This window comes from Poecilia mexicana, unplaced genomic scaffold, assembly GCF_051168715.1.
Source record: "Poecilia mexicana isolate PSO_F unplaced genomic scaffold, ASM5116871v1 scaffold_7, whole genome shotgun sequence".
In the NCBI taxonomy this organism is placed as follows: Eukaryota; Metazoa; Chordata; class Actinopteri; order Cyprinodontiformes; family Poeciliidae; genus Poecilia; species Poecilia mexicana.
In genome coordinates, this window is record NW_028263376.1 from 9,614,264 (window position 1) to 9,631,862 (window position 17,599).

Genomic DNA, 17,599 nt, shown 5'->3' on the forward strand with positions numbered 1-17,599 from the left:
TTTCTCACTCTCACGCTCACATGGACCAACAAAGACCCACCCTTTGCACCTTCTCCTGTTGTGTGGCAGCGTCTCTCAGCCTCTGCTCCCACTGAGTTCTCTCCTGGCTGAACCTCTCCAGCAGCTCCAGCTTCTCTCTGCTCCAGTTCCTCTCTCCGATCTGAAGCTGAGCCGATCAACGGTCGGACGAGCCAAAGGAGGGAGATTCAAAAACAGCAGGATCAGTTGAAATCAGATGGTGGTGACGTACATCCATATCCACGTCCCTCGAAAGTTTTTTTTGTCTGCAGCATCAGCGCCAAAGAAGTCGTAGGTTTTCATGCTTAGACATCAGCTCACCTGCTTGGTTAAGTCCATCACGGCGGCGTACGACTCGGCGAGGAGGTGCTGGTGCTCCTCACGCTCCTTTTTAAGAGCCACCTTCAGGTCAAGAGGGTCCAGTGTTTCAGTGGAGGAAAGTGCTGCTGTGGTTTTCCCGAGTTTGGTCTCAAACTGGAAGGTGAAAACCAGTAAATTGAGTCAGAGTTCTTTCGAAAAGGAAATGGGATTTTCTTTTTACTAAGCAAACATGAGATCTCCCATTTCAGTGTCATCCACTAAAGTTATAAGACTCTAATTCGGTTCCCTGTTTATTTAATTTGTCGGAGATATTAATGTTTGACCAAACATGGAAAAAACTTGACTGACATTCTTTTTGCTGCGACACTTCACGAGATGCTGAAATGAAAACGTGTAAATGGAAGATTATAAGATTAGAAGTCAATTTAAATTAACAAATAAAAGGCAATGTATGAATTTATTGTTAAGTATGAAAAAGTGACATTGAGAAAAAAATAATTTTGACCTAAAGAAATAATTATAAATACCCTCTAATTCTTCTGCTCATCCGCGTTAGCAGCAAAGCTGCAGGTTCGGCCCCATTAGTTCAACATAGTTATGATTTTTCTTCTAATGTGGACTATTATTTTTGCCATTATAATCATGGTAATTGGAAATGTGTCATAATTGGACTGAAATGGAATATGCTTAAAAATAACTTTAATTTGCTTAGTGATTAAAATAATTTATACTGGCTTGTGTTGCCTAATTGCACTTTAAAATCATCCGGTCGGCTTTATAGAGTGAAATATTGGAGATGGGAAAATTGAATAGAAAATGGGAGAATCAACAGTGTTATAGGTTTTGATAATTTAAATTACAAATAACTCATAAGAGGAAGTCTCAGGATAGCAACATGTCTCATCCTGTATTGGGGTATTTGTGGACTTCCCTATCATCGCCTCTCTTCCTCTTTAGCCCCGTTTCACTCTGTCCTGTCCCTGCAGACTTCTCACTCTCTATTTTGAGCCGCATCGCCCCTTTTTTCACCCTCTCTTCTGTTCCGCTGTTGCAGATTCTGTAGGTGGAATCCCCTTAAATATTTATGAGCCGTTTTACATTTTCTTCTCAGCGTCTGCGTCTCGCGTCTGTGCTTCTGACAGTGCCGGCACATCGGCCTGACAAACGTGAAAACTCAAATGCCCACACGCCCACACCCAGACCTCCCAGACCCATCAATCGTCTCGTTGTGCCTCGGCCTGGCTGCCCGACTCGGCGGCATCTATGTGTGGTACTAATGAAACTGTCAGGCAGCCAGTCACAGTGAAGCACACTCTGACCGAGCCCAACTCCCGTCTCTTACGGCCGCGCAGTATTTCTTATTAATGACGAACACAGCTTAATGAGCCCCACAACTCAACGTGGTTTACTGCAGAGGTGCTGAGAGGGAGGCTATTTCACTGGATGCCAAGTGTTTACAGACGTGTTTGGGTCAAAACCCGATACTTACTGTTTAGCAACTTTAACTGTGTTTATGGAGGTAAAATCTAAAACAGTAAAGTGCTTCTGGAAAGGAAGGAAGGCAGCGTCTGGATCTTTACCAATAAGTAGGACGTACTTGTCACGTTTATGAGTATTTCATTTTTTAATATAAGAAAACTTGCTAAATTTGGTAACATGTAGGCCTAAGAAGCTGTTAAGTATTTTTTACAACATCCCCAGACACGTCTGTGATTCATCATGGCTGCAGAAGAATGAGAGAAAGTAAGACTTTGGAAGACGACAGGAAAGCCAGACGTTTTATCCATCATAGCTCGTAACCTCTGTCTGCTACGGAGCATGCTGGATCTGGAAATATTGACTGTTGGCAGAAATAGCTCTCCGTTCTCTAGGAATATACACGGGGACAGATGTTTCTCCTTTGCTTTATAATATTAGTAGTGCTGTTTTGCTGTGACTGCTCATAATATGAATTAGTAAAACCCTTTTTTTAAAAATCTATTTAACAACTTGCAGTGATAATGTTCTCTTTGCAGAGGTACTATGTAGGGAACAACAGTATTACTGTAATTAATGGTCTAATAAAAGCACAATCCTGTGAGGCTGATAGCACGTCTGACCTTTACATTACATAATAATTAGCAAAGCTGGTTAGTTAATCAAAAAAAAAAAATCAAGTCAAGCAGAAAGGGCTGAGGATAGAGTTACTTCTGAACCATAATAAATGGAAGATTGATGCATATTGATGATTTTGATGATGTCACTCATAAAAATGTAATGTTTACTTGTTTCTAAATTGTTGGTGTTTTTTGATTACTTTGTATTTTTGTGCTTTTATGATGTGAATCACTTTGAACTACCTTGTTTCTGAAATACAATATAAAGCATATAAACTTGACCGATTGAGCTTTTCCCATGTTGATGTTAGAACAACATGGATACATACGCCAATATACATACATATATTGGCGTATGTATCCATACGCCAATATAGTATAAAAAAGATGTAAACGGTTCTCCGGTTAACCTTCACAATAATCGAATAATTAATGGTTTACTAAATAATCATAAGTCCTAATGAGACACACTAGTGATAAAGACATGGAACTAAAACAAATATGTATTTTCAGAGCCACAAGGAGACATTGGTAGGCATGTTTCTAGTTAAGCTGCCTGTGTTTTATCACACATTAAACAAACAGAGCAGAATGTTGCGACCGCATTTGATTTTCAAATTAATATAGCAGATGTCCGCCTCCCTTCATGAGTGAAGTTAATGCCACAGATGTGATGAATGAGCAACAAGAGCTTCCAGCTGCTCAGCTTGTCATCACAGAGATGTTTGTAACAATCCCACAGTCAGCAAGGATGACTGGGTAACCTGCATTAAACAATATGAGGCAGCATCAGAAGGGAGGCCTCAGGCCTTCACAGGTTGGAAGAAAGCTGCGTTTGTCCTGCAAGCGCTCAGGGATCCTGAGATCATCTGTACGCTCTCTGACCGGGTTTGTTTGTCAGGTCGAACAGTGAAGATAATTTCCTGTCAGGCTGTTTGACAGGGAGGACAGTGTTTGAAATTGAGTTGACTTGTTCAGTGAAGCAACAGCTGGAGGACCTGCTGCGAGTTGCCAGGAAGTCTTGGTACTGATGTGGTCGGCTGTTTGTCGTATGGCTACACACACACACACACACACGCACACACACACACACACAAACACGCACACACACGAAAAACAAACACATGCACACACTGCACACTTTACAGTTTGCATCGTTGGCAGAGAAAAGATTACTTCCAAATGTGGCATCTAGACGAGAGCAACACCCACTCACAGACACGTCCAAGTGAGTTCACATGGCACGGAAAAGCCAGAGGTGTTCAGGTCTGCACAGACAAAGCAATCGATCGCTTCTTTACAGATTACAACGATTTGAATTTTTAAAGAGGTCTCGATCGGTCTCCGGTTTTTCCATCAGTGTTTTTTCTGTCTCGTACATACGGTTTAAAGATACGACAGGTGGTTTAAAACCTTTACACAATAATGCAACTATTTTTGTTTCAGTCTCCAAAATTTACTGTAAAACCTCCGAACATTACAACTTACATCTAATAATTAACACTAAAGAGGTCGCCGTCAGGGAAGGGAAAAGCGTCTCGTCTCTCTGAACTCAGGCTCTCGTCTACGACTGGCGATCAGGAGACAAATGATCTGGCTTCCTAGAATGAGGCCTGAGTCGTCGAGATTGGACCAATGATTAACGACGGCTGTCGGTGTCGGCGTGCGTCTCTGTGAGCGTTATTAGATTGGTGTGCTGAGAGAACCCCAATATCGCGGAGAAAATCCTCCACTGTGGATTATGTTTAACTTACAATGTGGTGACACGTGGCTTTTTATAAAGATGTTTATTTTATTATTTTTATTTTTTTTAATCACAGAAGGCCGATGCATATGCATTTTTTACAGGTAAATGACGTCGTAGGGACTTTCGAAGCAATTTCTTCCTACAGGCAGGTTAAAAGGCAAAATAAAACTCTCGTTGGGGTTGGAATATTTCTAAGTGACCCTTTTCACTCAAAATATTATTTGCGTTTAACGTCTTCACTATCCAACAGTGAAAACTGCACAAAGAAGAGAGAGCCACACCCCCGAAAAAAACAATAACACGAAATACATGCGGGGCAGAAAATGCACATAATCAATTCCTAAAGAAAACCGTAGACATATCTGACCTGCAACTTCATATCGATTATGTCCAGGACAGAATATGCATTAACATATATACAAAAGGAAAGAAGGATGATATCATACAATTAGCTCTGTTTTAATAGACCTCCCTGTCGGCAATAATTTATCTCTCATTCCTCCCCTGCCCCATTACACACAGGCTGTGTTTTATCCTAGAGGCTGTTAATTAAAACTATTACAGCTTCAGCTGCTGCTATGAGACAGAAAGCGAGACAAAGACAATCAAGAGGGGGAGGAGCCAGTAAAATCCTTGTCCCAAAGCCTATAGAGGAGCTGGAAAAGGTTTTACAGACAAATAAACTACCTGACCCCAAGGTCCGCAAAAATGTCACTATGTTTGTGTTTTGGAGATATGGTAAAGCTGGTTTAGTACTAATCATAAAAAACATTTCTTATTTTATGCTTCTACACCCCATCTTATCACCTCGCTCAAAAATACAGTTTTACTTCCTGGAAGAAAAACAAAAGTCTGCTCTGAATGTTCAGCCCTGCAGTCAAAATTGTCGAGCTGGACTGATTCACAGGGGGCCATACACACTCGTGCAAATTCTAAAATTGTAATTTTTTATGCAACCAAATTAAAACATGACTTGTAAACCCCCCTTGAACTTCAACAATCCAAGATAGCTAGTTACCTTCCATCTTTCTTGCATTTGATTCTCTCCAGCTCTTTTCTGTTCACACAAGCTTTGCTCATCAAGATATCAGTAAAAAACTAAAAATTGTCTTTGTCAAACTTAGTGAATTTTTTTTTTTGACTTTTCTACAGCAGCTCTGTTCTGTTACCTGCATGATGAGGCTCTTTAGTTCGGTTCTCTCCACCTCCCATGATGCTTTGGCCTTTGCGAACTGCTGAGTAAGTTCCTGGGAGCCTTGTCTCTCTTGTCTCAACTCTGCACTCAGGTCCTGCAGAGCAACCTTTAGGTCTGCCAAAGTGCTGCTCACAGCACTAGACTGTAACAGCACACAGACAGATCTAGTAAGGTTTTAGTCATGCACACATGTCACTGTGAGAGCAACATGTAAGAAGCTGTTCAAAACGTAAGTCAATGCATGCCCTATGCATTTTTGTGTGTGTGCTGGTCTGCTTGCCTTTATGGTTGGGCTGAGAGGCTGTTCGTCTGCAGAGGCTCTCTTGTCCGCCTGACTCTCCTCCTCCTCCAGCAGCAGGTACAAATCCTTCAGGCTGTTCATCTAAGGAGCCAATGAAAGAGCAGCGTCATCTACACTCCTCTTTCCAATAGTTCCTCAACCAAAAAAAAAAACAAAAAAAAAAAACAAAACACATAAAAAATATTTCCTATTTCATAGCCTCACATGATGAATTAAATGATTTAGAGCTTTTTTTTAGGGATTGGTGTTTTATATCTTGTCTTAGTTTTATCTTGTGAAAAACACAGCAAACACTTTTGATCTGTCTGAAATTTGTAAAAAAAAAAAAATATGTGAAGAAACTTTTTTTTTTAAGTAAAAGTTACATACTGCAGCTTTAATGTTTCTACTCTCCATCCACTCATACCTCCAAAACATCTTTCCCCTCTGCATCCTTCTTGCAGCCCAGCCTCCACTGCTTGAGGAAGCAGCGCAGTTTCAGACTCAGCAGCAACAGAGCCTGTTTCAGGTGCTGGGACTCTTGAACGAGCAGAGTCCTCTCCTGACCCCACAGCTTCTGCTGAAGTCGAGCCTGCAGGCCCAGGCTCTGAAGCTGGAAGTCCCGTCGGAGCAGGGCCTTCTGGTGCTCCTCCTGGAGCTGAGAGGGGAAGAACGTAGACAGTCAAGTTCAAGGCTGATGCATCACTGTCGCTGTCAAGCAATCCACAAATCTGGTCATTATGGAAGATTAGCCAGAAGAAATCAACAGAAGTCCCGTTTTCAGTTTGCTACAAGCCAAAGCGGGCGACACAACAAGCTGCATCACATCAAAATTAAACTCTTTGTCCTTTGTGCAAGACCATATAATTGTGACGGCAGAATCATCCTGTGGGGACAATTTACATCAGTGGAAACAGGCAAGCTGCTTAAATTTAGAGCAAAAAGCTATAGAGACATTGATCTTAGCCACAAAATGAAATAAAATGTAAACAGTTCAACACTTTTGCAAAGAACTGTAGTTAGTGACCAAGAAATAAAAAAAAAACAAAGGAGGACACAGAAACCACCCGAGGTTCTGCTCATTCTTGAGAGGAAACCCTGAAAACGTTGAGATTCACTTTGGAAATAATAAAACAGAAAAAGAGTTCAAGCACAAACACACTGATCCAACAGAACTAGATTTTTGGGGAAAACTTACTATTATTATTGTTTGCTCCTCCTTTAAACTGACCTGTGAGAGTCTCAGGCTGATTCCTTTGTGGTTCTGCCTTTCTCGCTCCAGCTCCTCCAGAGTTCCTCTGGCTGACTCCTTTTCTGTGGACAGCTGCGCCTGCAGGTCACTGAGCTGGACAGACTGGAGAGAAAAGGAAATGAGAGTTGACAATTATAACGAAGGGGAATTAATAAGTAAACATGTGGAAAGAGCAAATAACTGATGGAGAAGAAGTGACTAAGGAGGATTTACAAGAAAATGACAAAAATGGACCCTTTGGGTAAAAGAAAAGAGATGTGCCTCTTCACCTTTAAATCAACCCTGAGCTGTACAAGTCTACTGCGAGTCTTCACAAACCTCCTACATCTGTACTCATGCACTCTCCCATGGCTCATTTAGCTGCTGAGTGAGTGCAATCCATCGACCCTCCACTGTACCATGAATGTCCTTTTTTACCCTCCCCTGGGCTTGGCTCTCTACCTCCATCAACCCCAACCAAGAGCAACTTCCCACTCGTAAGAGAAATTACTTCTTCTGTTACAAAATGACTCTGGTGCAAAGAAGTATATTGAAAAATTAGGAATTAATTGATACAATATTAATTTCATTCACATTCTAGGCATTTACGTGAAGAAATAGAGTCCAAATCCAGTAATTCCAATGAATATGACTATAAAAGAATATGAGTTTATAGACATATTTGTCCATTCAATAATAAACTGAAGCTGAAGGTTTCAGGGGGGAAATCTGAGTGGAAGAATACATCTGTGCTGTCACACTAAAACCTGTTGAACAGATGGACAGACCAGATTTACTTTTTGACCCCGAGGCTCAGCACTAAATACCGATTTCTGGGTTTTTGCCATCCTCTGTCATCGCCCTCCACTTATCTGCCTCTCTCGGTTTATTTTGGTGTTCCCTGACCTATTCACCCTCATACTCATGGATAAAGATGCAGATGCATGAAGCCCTGGTTGCCATGGAAGCACAGCATAAAAAGGTCAAGCAAACAGCGGTCTAGTCTTACTCCTGGTGCCACTGCGGGACGGTGCGGTAGCTGTTTATTTTGGTTGTGACGATGTGCCGATAAAGTTTGTCCGACACAGAGCGGCATCTCACCCAAATCTTCCAGCTGGCTCACCCATTTGCTGCCGTACCATTGAAAAGGCTTCGAATAATTAGTTTATATGGTTATCAATTATTTCTATGAAATGCTTATAGAGATCTAAATCATAGTCAAATTTGAACTCGTTAAACCAATGCGAAGATATAGAACTAAATCTGTTTGGTTCTATGACTGCAAACTATGACTTTAAAAGCATTATATTTCAGCACTGTAAAGAAAGCAAACACACCCCCTGCTTCTCTGCTTAGACATCCCACAATCCTGCTGCGCTGCACCATTGTCAGTGTCACTTGCCCAAGCAAATACTACATGGCCCACCTCCAGAATCACATGTACAAACGGCGACAACGTGTAGATAAACATGGGTAACTAATGTCGGCCCGGTTTTGCTTATGGGGCCGATAATCTTCAGCACTCTGATGACTGCTCACACAAACACAGCTGCCAATTTGTAGCTGCCTGAATATGTAGCTACTGTATTTTATGGATCCCGATGTAAAGTGGAGTCGTTGTAAAGCGACATTAAAGCACAGCCTCTTTCTCTTCTAGCTTCATAAATGATCTTGTCTTGTGAAAGTAAAAATATAAAATGTTTGGAAAATTAAGTGCACCTCAGAAATCCTAGATACGTACAAAGTACGTAAAGCATGCAAGTGCTTAGAATGTAAAGGCGTCGTACTTTCTTTTGCTTTGTTTGGCTAAAGTATTATTACGCCGGTCAAAGTTTTACGCTTAGGCTTTTGGTGTGACCTCCGCTGCTGTCTGGTTAAAAAATGGCGCTGGCTTTCAGCCAAGAGATGCACTGATGGCGGACATAGTGGGTCTCCAGTAGGAGTTGTTTGCTGTCATGTTGTTCATGATTGAGCGTACCGTGGAACGATCCGTCTCCTTCTCCTGCTCCGTTTGTCCAGCTGCCCGATTTTGCGTGTTGTTGCTGATGGATTGGCTGCTCTGGTAAGTGCCATCTTTCTCGTCTGGATCTGATTGGTCCCTATAATCAGGCTGCTGCATGCATGGGCAAGTTAATGAAGAAGAAGAAGAAAAAGAAGAAGAAGAAGAAAGAAAACACACAAACAAAAAAATCATAGAGAAAAGATGTAGAAATGAGGAAGGAAACATTTTGGGAGGGGGTAAAAAAATTGAAGGTGACAGAAAACATGACAATAATAAGAAAAAACAATACAACCAAAATGGTGTCCATCAATGAGACATCAAGAAAACTAGGGGAGAAAAAACTTATGGGCCTCACAAGACAAAGAAAAGGATGTAGAGGAAGAAGAGCTTGGTCAAAGAGGAATATGAAAGTGTGGAGAAAAGAAAGAAAAGGACAATGGAGGGTAGAATGAACGGCTGAGGGGCAAGGAGGGAACGTTTTTAATGGAAGAGGACACAGAGTAGTGCAACAGATGGCAATACAGGGTTAAAATGGGAATGAGCGATAACGAAGGGGGACGGAGGGAGAGAAGGAGAAGAAAAGAAGGAATGGGAAGGGAAAGAGAAGGAGTAAGGCAGTTAGGATGAAAGGTCAGAGCGAAGGGCGGAGGGAGCAATAAGGCGCAGAAGAAGAGAGAGAAACGAGTGACGTGAAGCAATAAAAGGGACGAGTTGCAGCAAAAGATGTGAGGGGCGTAAGGAGACGTCAGAGAGAAGCAAGGTGATGAAGGAAGGAATGGAAATGAGCATGCGTGAGCGGTGGCAACAAAGGTGGTGTGAAAGGTGGGAGAGGAGGCGGGAGGGAGCCAACAGCAGAAATCGATCGGATATGGAGCCCATGCAGACAGAAGGAGGGACAAGAGAGGGAAGACAGGGGAGGAGAGATAGAAGGGGTTGGAACTGGCCTCTAATGGAGTATCGTCACTTGAATCTACCGATCATTTAATCACACCTTCTTAAAAACCAATAAGCTGGACCAGATCAGAAGAGAAAAATGATTTTACAATGCATGACTCTTTTGCTATTGAATCAGCTCTATGAAAACTTTTGCGATTTAAATGCCATTATCTAACTTTACTTAGAAATTTCAGTAGATTATTCCATCTTATCAAACCGAATTCCCCCATTGGTGAAGTCTAAGAAAAAAATGACGTCCATCTGTAAAGTCGTGTAAAGACAAAACAATCGAAGTTAATTCAAAATCTCTGCTGAGTTTTATTGTACTTTCTTGGCTCATTTATTGAATTTTACAATAATAAGTTACATTTAAATTTTAAAACAATCCCCACCAAAACACCAATATAGATCTGAAATAACTTCAGCTTGCCTTTACGTTTTTCAAACATCTGTGCAGGTTCCAAATCCAGCCAGAAAATAATAATAAAAAAACCTATTAAATGTTCTGATGTTCCCTCTGATCCGTTCTTGATATTTCAGAATCTCTAACTATTTCTTGTAAATTGCGTTTGCAGACCCACAATCAAATCATCCAGTTGTCATGACACAAAGGAAACAAGAACCACCAACTAAGACTTCACGATGCCAAACTCCAATAAAGGTAGACCTCTCATAAACGATCAATATTTGATAACCTCTCTGACCAGGCAACTGGCTCCATTTGAGGCTCCAAGCAGCATTAAACACAGGTTAGGAGGCATTAAAACAGCATGCAGAGGACATGCAGAGTTTGGTTTTGTTTTGCTTTTACGCCAGCAGCTCATATCTGACTTAATACTCTGCAGAGACCGGAATGCGTCCCACAGTTTTCCGGCCTATGCATGATGAGCATTGGAAATTGTGAATTTGGATCAACAGCAACTCCAATTAAACAGCTGATATGGCCAGGATGTTGCCGCAGATCTGAGCATGCTGTGTAAATGAATTTTTGCTCTGTGCAAAGAAACTCAAAAAGAAAGTAAGGTGGAATGGGACTGAGAGAGAAGTCGGCCAAAACAATGCTTAGGCACTAGAACAACAACAGATCAACAACAAAGAAACTTAAAAAAAACAAAAAAAACATACTAGAGAAATATAATTACCTAAGAATTCAATGGATCAAAGCAAAACAGTGGTAAGGAGTGAAGGAGAGGACTGTGCTTCGTGTATTTTTACCTTGTGCTCGACTTTGTTGTCTTGATCCTGGCTGTCTCCGGAGCAGGGGACGGAAGCGCAGGGAGACGCTGGAGGGGAGGCCCCTTCCACCTGAGCGTCTCTGCCCCCAGATGGAGGTTTACCCAGGCCGTCCACCTGCTCTACAAAGGCCTGCAGCTGGGTGTGCAGGGCCTGAAGCCTGCTGGTCAGAGCACCAACCAGAGGACGGTCCGCCAAATCGGAAAGCTCCGAGATCTGAAGAGCGGAAAGCGCAACCTTCATCACACGGCTTGTCGAAACCGATAGAGGGGATCAGGTAGTGTAATAACGAAAATGTATTTTCTATTGTCACAAGGATTTGATAAATAGATTTAAAGATGAATAAAATTTCACGTGACGCTTTCAAAAACAGACCGAACGGAGGGCGCGTACCTGGCAGTGAGGCTGAGGTTTCTCCAGGTCGCACGGCTCTGCTGCCTCATTGCTGCAGACCTTGTGATACAGCGAAGGAGAGGAGGAGGAGGACAGGCAGTTGGACTCGGGGGAGGTCAGCAGCTGTATGGCAGTGGAAACCAAACGAGCCTGGTCCCTCATGGCCAACAAGGCATCGCGGTCCTTCTGCCCCAGGCACCCAGAGAGCGGAGTCGTTGCCTCAGCGTTGTCCTCGATCTTCTTTTTCTGTTCGTCCATCTCCTTGGCATCGTTCTCACCACCCACTGGCTCTTTGCGATGAGGCGGGCTGACAAACAAGCAAGAGGGGACCTGTTATCGCCTATGTAGTCGTTACTGAAGACGATTTGTGTATCGAAGGAAATGTAAAAAAAAAAAGAAGTGACTAAAACTAAAGAGATAATTTGTAGTTTTGTTTCAGCTGATAATGCTGTTAAATGCAACAACTGAACGAAATTACATAGATGGGATGCACACTACATCTGCAAACCGATCGTAACTGATGTGTTCTTACTGACAAATATCTGGACAAAACATTTTGGCTGCTGATTCTCAGCTGAATCTCTGATGTAAACAAAAACATATAATCCGATAATACTGTGCAGATCATAGTTACAGGTCACTGATTAAAGGTTTGAAAGTGCAACTAGAGGATACAACTTGTTACAACATACATATCAGTAACTTTGGCTTGACACGATTTTAGATAAAATCCAGTGTCAAGGGTTGAGAAGCTTATTATCACATGCCATCACAGTGATACCAGACCACATCACAGCAGCTCTACAGTCCTTCCATCCCTTAGCCAGAATTCAAACGTGGAGAAGCAGCATTCAGCTTCAACGCTCCTCTAACATGGAAGACACTTTGAGAAAACCGCTAAATCTTCACGTCTTGTTTGGGCACGGCGGATGCGAATTGGCGTTTTCAATACTCTGGTACAACCCATCAAATGGCGGCATTTATGTTTGAGTTGTAGATTGTGCCTTTTTGAATAAATGAAATCATCAATGAAATGAACCAGCTGAACCACTGAGTTCCTGCAGGTCAAGGCTAAAAACTTGTCTTTGATGAGCAGCATGTGGAACATTGGTCAACAATTTGATTTTGACGATGACATTTGATCAAATCTAATGTTTGTTGCTTGTTTTGTAATTCATTGATATTGTTTGTATGGTGCATAGCACTTTGACCTGCCTTGCCGCTGAAATGCGCCATACAAACTGACTTGACACAATAACAGCATGCTGAAAGAAGCATCGGAAAACGATATCCAGACATACCTGAGAGGGAGGCACTCAGCCGAGTCTCCGGCTTCTGCATCTGTCTCCAAAGCCAGCCTCAACGAGGAGGAGGAGGACGAGGAGGAAGGAGCGTGGTACGAGGCGAGATCGCAGCGCTGCAGGTTGGACAGCAGCACGCGGTTCTCGTACTGCAGCTTCTTCAGTTTCCCGCTCAGCTCTCCCACCTGAAGCCTCGTCAGCCTCAGTTCCTCCTCGGGGGTCGGCGTGTCGGTGCTGATGAGCACGGCCCCGTCCTGGACCGAGTGGCTGTCGTTCAGCAGCCCGTCCGTCAGGGACATCAGCGACTCGGCGGACAGCGCGGACGTCGCGGGCGGGAGTTCGGATTTGTAGCGGTTGATCTCATTCATCAGCAGCTTGTTTTGCTCCTCCATCTCGATCAGAGACCTCCTCAGCAGCTCGGCCTCCTCCTCCACAAACTGCAGGTGTCTCTGGAGCTCCATGACGTTTTCGGACGAGGCCCCTCCGCCAAGCACCACGGCCCCTCCGAGCCCGGCCCCTGGACCAACGCTGGAAAGTTCTTGGTGGCCGTCTAGGAGTAAAGACAGTCGTTTCAGAAAAAAACTTGGAAAAAAAAAAAAAAAAAACTGTCGACAAAATTCTGAAAGAGAAAGTATTTAAGATTTAAATAGATATAATAAAGATTTTCACATGAGGAAACAGCTGACAGATTTTAATTAACAGTTCTAAAATGTGTCCTGGCACCTCGGCTGAACAGCATAGGATGGCAAAACGGGCAAAACAGGGGGAAAAATTGCTACTGATGTTAACAATGTGTAAATAATTGCACAGTCAGTGATGAGAATGTGAGGTTTAAGTTTCATCTATTGGTGATGTGTGTACCGTATGCAAGATGTGCAATATTACTATGTCAATTGACATGACTAAATGTTTCCTTATTTATTGTTTACTTTTTAATCGAAGGAAATAAAATAAAATGAACAACTAATAGGAGTAGCCACCTTGTGAGCCCTTCATTTCGTCCATTTCGGCTCGGAGTCCCCTGTTCTCCACCTCCAGCTCCACGATGCGTCGACTCAGCAGGTTGGCCTCCTCCTCCACTAGCTTCAGGTGAACTCTGACCTCAGCTTCGCGAGTGTGTGGAGAGTCGGCAACCTGAGACGAGTCAAACAGGGCAAACAGTGACCTCAAGCGTCTCGACGGATGTTTGCCTGAAAATGTTTAGCTGAGAGTCTGTTTGCGTCGCTCGCACTGTTCAGTGCTTTCTTTTTTAACTCATCTGGTATTTATCCCTGCTTTGTCGTGATAAATGTTGTTAGTAAACCGTGTTGTCTGTTCAGATGCTTTTGAAGATTTTAAGGAAAATAAAAAGTTAATACATGCACATACAAGCAATTAAAATTCTATTGAGTTGTTAAGAAAAAAAAAATCAGTTTAATAAAATACAAAAAGTTTGAGTTTAGCTTTAAAGTGCTTTGGTGGTTTTTAAAGCAATGCAACTTTCCCTCTGCAGGGTTTTTCTCAGGCACACCCACCGGCATATAATGACCACATTGGCCTCTTGAGTGTTTTGTGGGAAGAAAAGAAATGCAATAGTTTACCACTATAATACACTAATGCTGTAATGAGACTGTTTACCAAACCACAACTTGTACAAAACAGCCAGCAAAGACGTAACATTGTTTATGGAGTTCCCACACATTTAAAATGCTAAACTTTTCCAGATACAATTTTTCTTTGTTGTCAGGAAGGAAGGAAGGAAGGAAGGAAGGAAGGGAGGGAGGGAGGGAGGGAGGGAGGGAGGAAGGAAGGAAGGAAGGAAGGAAGGAAGGAAGGAAGGAAGGAAGGAAGGAAGGAAGGAAGGAAGGAAGGAAGGAAGGAAGGAAGGAAGGAAGGAAGGAAGGAAGGAAGGAAGGAAGGAAGGAAGGAAGGAAGGAAGGAAGGAAGGAAGGAAGGAAGGAAGGAAGGAAGGAAGGAAGGACGGACGGACGGACGGACGGATCCAACAACAGAAAATTATCATGGGAGGCAAAACAAAAGGAAAGAAGAAAGCAGGGAAAGATGGATGGGCAAAAGGGAAGGAAGAAAGGACAGAAGACAGGAAGGTCACAGCAAAGAGAGAAAAACAGGGAAGGAATCAGAAAAGTCTAGGAGGGAAGGAAGAAAAGAGGAAATAAAAGCAATAAATAATGAAGGAAGGACAGATGAAAGGACATTCAGAGTCTGGAAAAACAAATATTTTTCAACATTCTTATTTTCTGTCTCCATACTCAGACCTGGAAAACGCGGATGTTAAATTCCATACTTCTCCAAACTGAGTTTACAACTATTTACTACTCATTAGGGTAAAAGATAATCCTCCATGCTTCCTTTTCATATCGTGCAGCTAGCAGCCTTTGAGTCCTCGTGGTCCGTCCTCCTCTCACCTCCTCCACGGTGAGCGAGCTGTTGACGTCTCCGTACAGAGACCTGTACTTGGCCAGCTCCTCCTTCATGGCCTCGCTGTCCTTCACCAACTTGGTCAGCTTCTTGCACATCAGGGCCGACTCCTCTTTGGCAAAGTGGAGCTGACACTTCAGGTCTGAATTGTCTTCCTGGAGTGACATGACAAGAGGGAAGAAAAGCACTGGGGTGACAACGACAAAGACGCTACGCTCCCTGATGGCAACTCCCAGTAATTTCTGTTTCTGATTCATGGTCGTGTAAAAATGTAAGACCACCACATCGTTTACCAAAACGTATCGCTTGAATCACTTGTGCTTGTGGTGCCGTGGAAAATACATCCATAAAAATAAATAATAATAATAAAAAAATAAATAATAATAATAATAATTACACACCTACGTGTATAATTTAATGCCCATGGAACATCACAGCCAGTTACTCATCAAACCTGAGTGTTTACCATTTTACAGAGAAAGGAGTTGCATATATAGAGAAAGGCCCTTCATGCAGTTTGTTAGACGGGGAGGAACAGACAACCTGACAGCACAGATATACACAAAGCATGGCACAACAACAAGCTGACCAGTCAGATCACTTCAACCACAAGATTGCTCCTCTTTGAGCCTGTAGCATTTAAAACTAGCAAAACGAAGTCCTGAGCTTTATGAACTTCAGCGCTTTAGATATCTTCACGTCGTCTTGGACGAGAGCGAAAGCCTCTCCGACAAACTCTTTAAACTTTAAAGGAAGACATTTCCGAAGCTCTGTCTGACCGACATGTGGACCGAAGCCACTAAATGGTGAGGTCGGAGTCCTGCTGCGTTTGTATTTTGCTTGAATTACAAGAATAAAAAGCTCTTAGGGGGAAAACATCAGCAAACACACTCATTAGTGGTTTGTCTCAGACGTCATCTATCATCTGCAGAGACTATTCGATACCTCGACGGCGAGAGGAACATAAATGTGCTGGCAAATTGTCGAGGAAACGTTTAGTTCGGCCTTCTTGTTTTAAAAAAAACTCTTAAATTTGAACCTAAATGCATCTTTCTCTCATCCCAAACCCGGCTGCTCTTGCTGCAGCTGACCTCAGGTGACCGAGTGCACACATTCCCCAGCAGCAGCTCTGTGGCTGTTTGTTTTACAGCCCGTGGAGCGCTTCCAACCACATTAAACGAAGCGAGGGCAGCTGAATCTACAGCCATTTATGGTATGTGGTTTGAGAGGGGAAGCCAAGGCACGTCTTGGCGGCGCAGCAGAGACTTTGGTGAAAAGAAATACCTGCAAACACTCAACGCGCTTCATTCTGCTGGGTGTTCACCTCGTACATGTGTGACTTTTCTGACCTGACGACAACAGCTAGTGCGTCCTGGGATGTTTCAAAGAGGGACATTCATTTGCTACAAAAAACTGATATTTATGGGGCTCCAAAAGTACAATTTTAGAGATCGAAATTAGGGGGGAAAAACCAAAGGCAATGCTTGAGAAAGCAGACAAATTAGATTTCTCAAACCTTGCATATAAAAGTGAAGGAATCATCAATAATTAACTATTTATGTTCCCCTCCTTTCTGCTTGTCTCTCTAACGATGCAAACAGAAATCGTGTGTCAATCAGAATAGGCAGATTTCCTGCATTATTAACACCAACCATTATTGGTGTTAATAATTATTAACACTTGACCAGCAAGCCAGAAGCTGAAACATCTGAACACACCATTTAGAAGTCATAAACACTCTTTGGTGTGGAGGTTCTTACTGCAGGGTGAAGCTTAAAGTTGGCCATTTGCCGCATAAGTGAGATGTTTAAATATAAAGCCAGATGACGTCCACAGAAGTAAGAAGCTATTTAAAAATACAGTTTATTGAGGGAATGAGACGGCAATACTTTCAGCAGAGGAATGCTGGGCAGAGGACAGCAAAGCTGCTCTGTTCAATCCGTATGAGCTTTCCATTTCTGGGAAAGCTCCCTCTTGATCTACATTCAGGAGGGAATACAGATAGAAGTAATGCTGGACACGGTAAACAAGATAACGACAAAATATATGATGCTAAACCCTTGTAAAACAGGGTTTATTTTACTATAAAGACACAAAAGATACTAAATTGGAAAGGTGATCACTTTAAAACAACTGCCCCCCTATAGAAGGGTCATAATCCCTTCTTTGCTACTAATATAAACAATTAATAGCTACTAAAAGGGAAGGTATTAACACATTTTCAATGTTGTTTTTCTACCTTTTTTGTAACTGTTTATGAGAAATTGGAATAAGCCCAAATTTGTACAAAAAGTTTACCAAAAAAAAAAAAAAGACTGGAAAGTAACCTCAATGCTCTGATTTGTGATGTTGCATTATATTATTTTTGACAGCTAAAAGCTTTCCCTACCTGATCTCTGATGAAGAAGTGCCACTTCAGTTTTCATTT

At 42.4% G+C, this 17,599-nt stretch overlaps 1 protein-coding gene across 1 annotated transcript in view; it reads right to left on the minus strand.

Moving 5' to 3' along the window:
* Positions 1 to 16,497, minus strand: part of LOC106909744 (microtubule cross-linking factor 2-like) — a 28,681-nt gene extending 12,184 nt beyond the window's left edge. Inside the window, exons 1-12 of the mRNA XM_088007020.1 lie at positions 15,159 to 16,497; positions 13,734 to 13,887; positions 12,754 to 13,303; positions 11,453 to 11,759; positions 11,042 to 11,275; positions 8,867 to 9,001; positions 6,889 to 7,011; positions 6,085 to 6,315; positions 5,658 to 5,759; positions 5,352 to 5,519; positions 340 to 492; positions 50 to 166 (exon numbers count right to left, since the gene is read on the minus strand). Coding sequence (XP_087863146.1) covers positions 50 to 166; positions 340 to 492; positions 5,352 to 5,519; positions 5,658 to 5,759; positions 6,085 to 6,315; positions 6,889 to 7,011; positions 8,867 to 9,001; positions 11,042 to 11,275; positions 11,453 to 11,759; positions 12,754 to 13,303; positions 13,734 to 13,887; positions 15,159 to 15,428 — 2,544 coding nt within the window. The 5' untranslated portion in view covers positions 15,429 to 16,497. The remainder of the gene's footprint in view (positions 1 to 49; positions 167 to 339; positions 493 to 5,351; positions 5,520 to 5,657; positions 5,760 to 6,084; positions 6,316 to 6,888; positions 7,012 to 8,866; positions 9,002 to 11,041; positions 11,276 to 11,452; positions 11,760 to 12,753; positions 13,304 to 13,733; positions 13,888 to 15,158) is intronic.
* Positions 16,498 to 17,599: the final 1,102 nt, after the last annotated feature.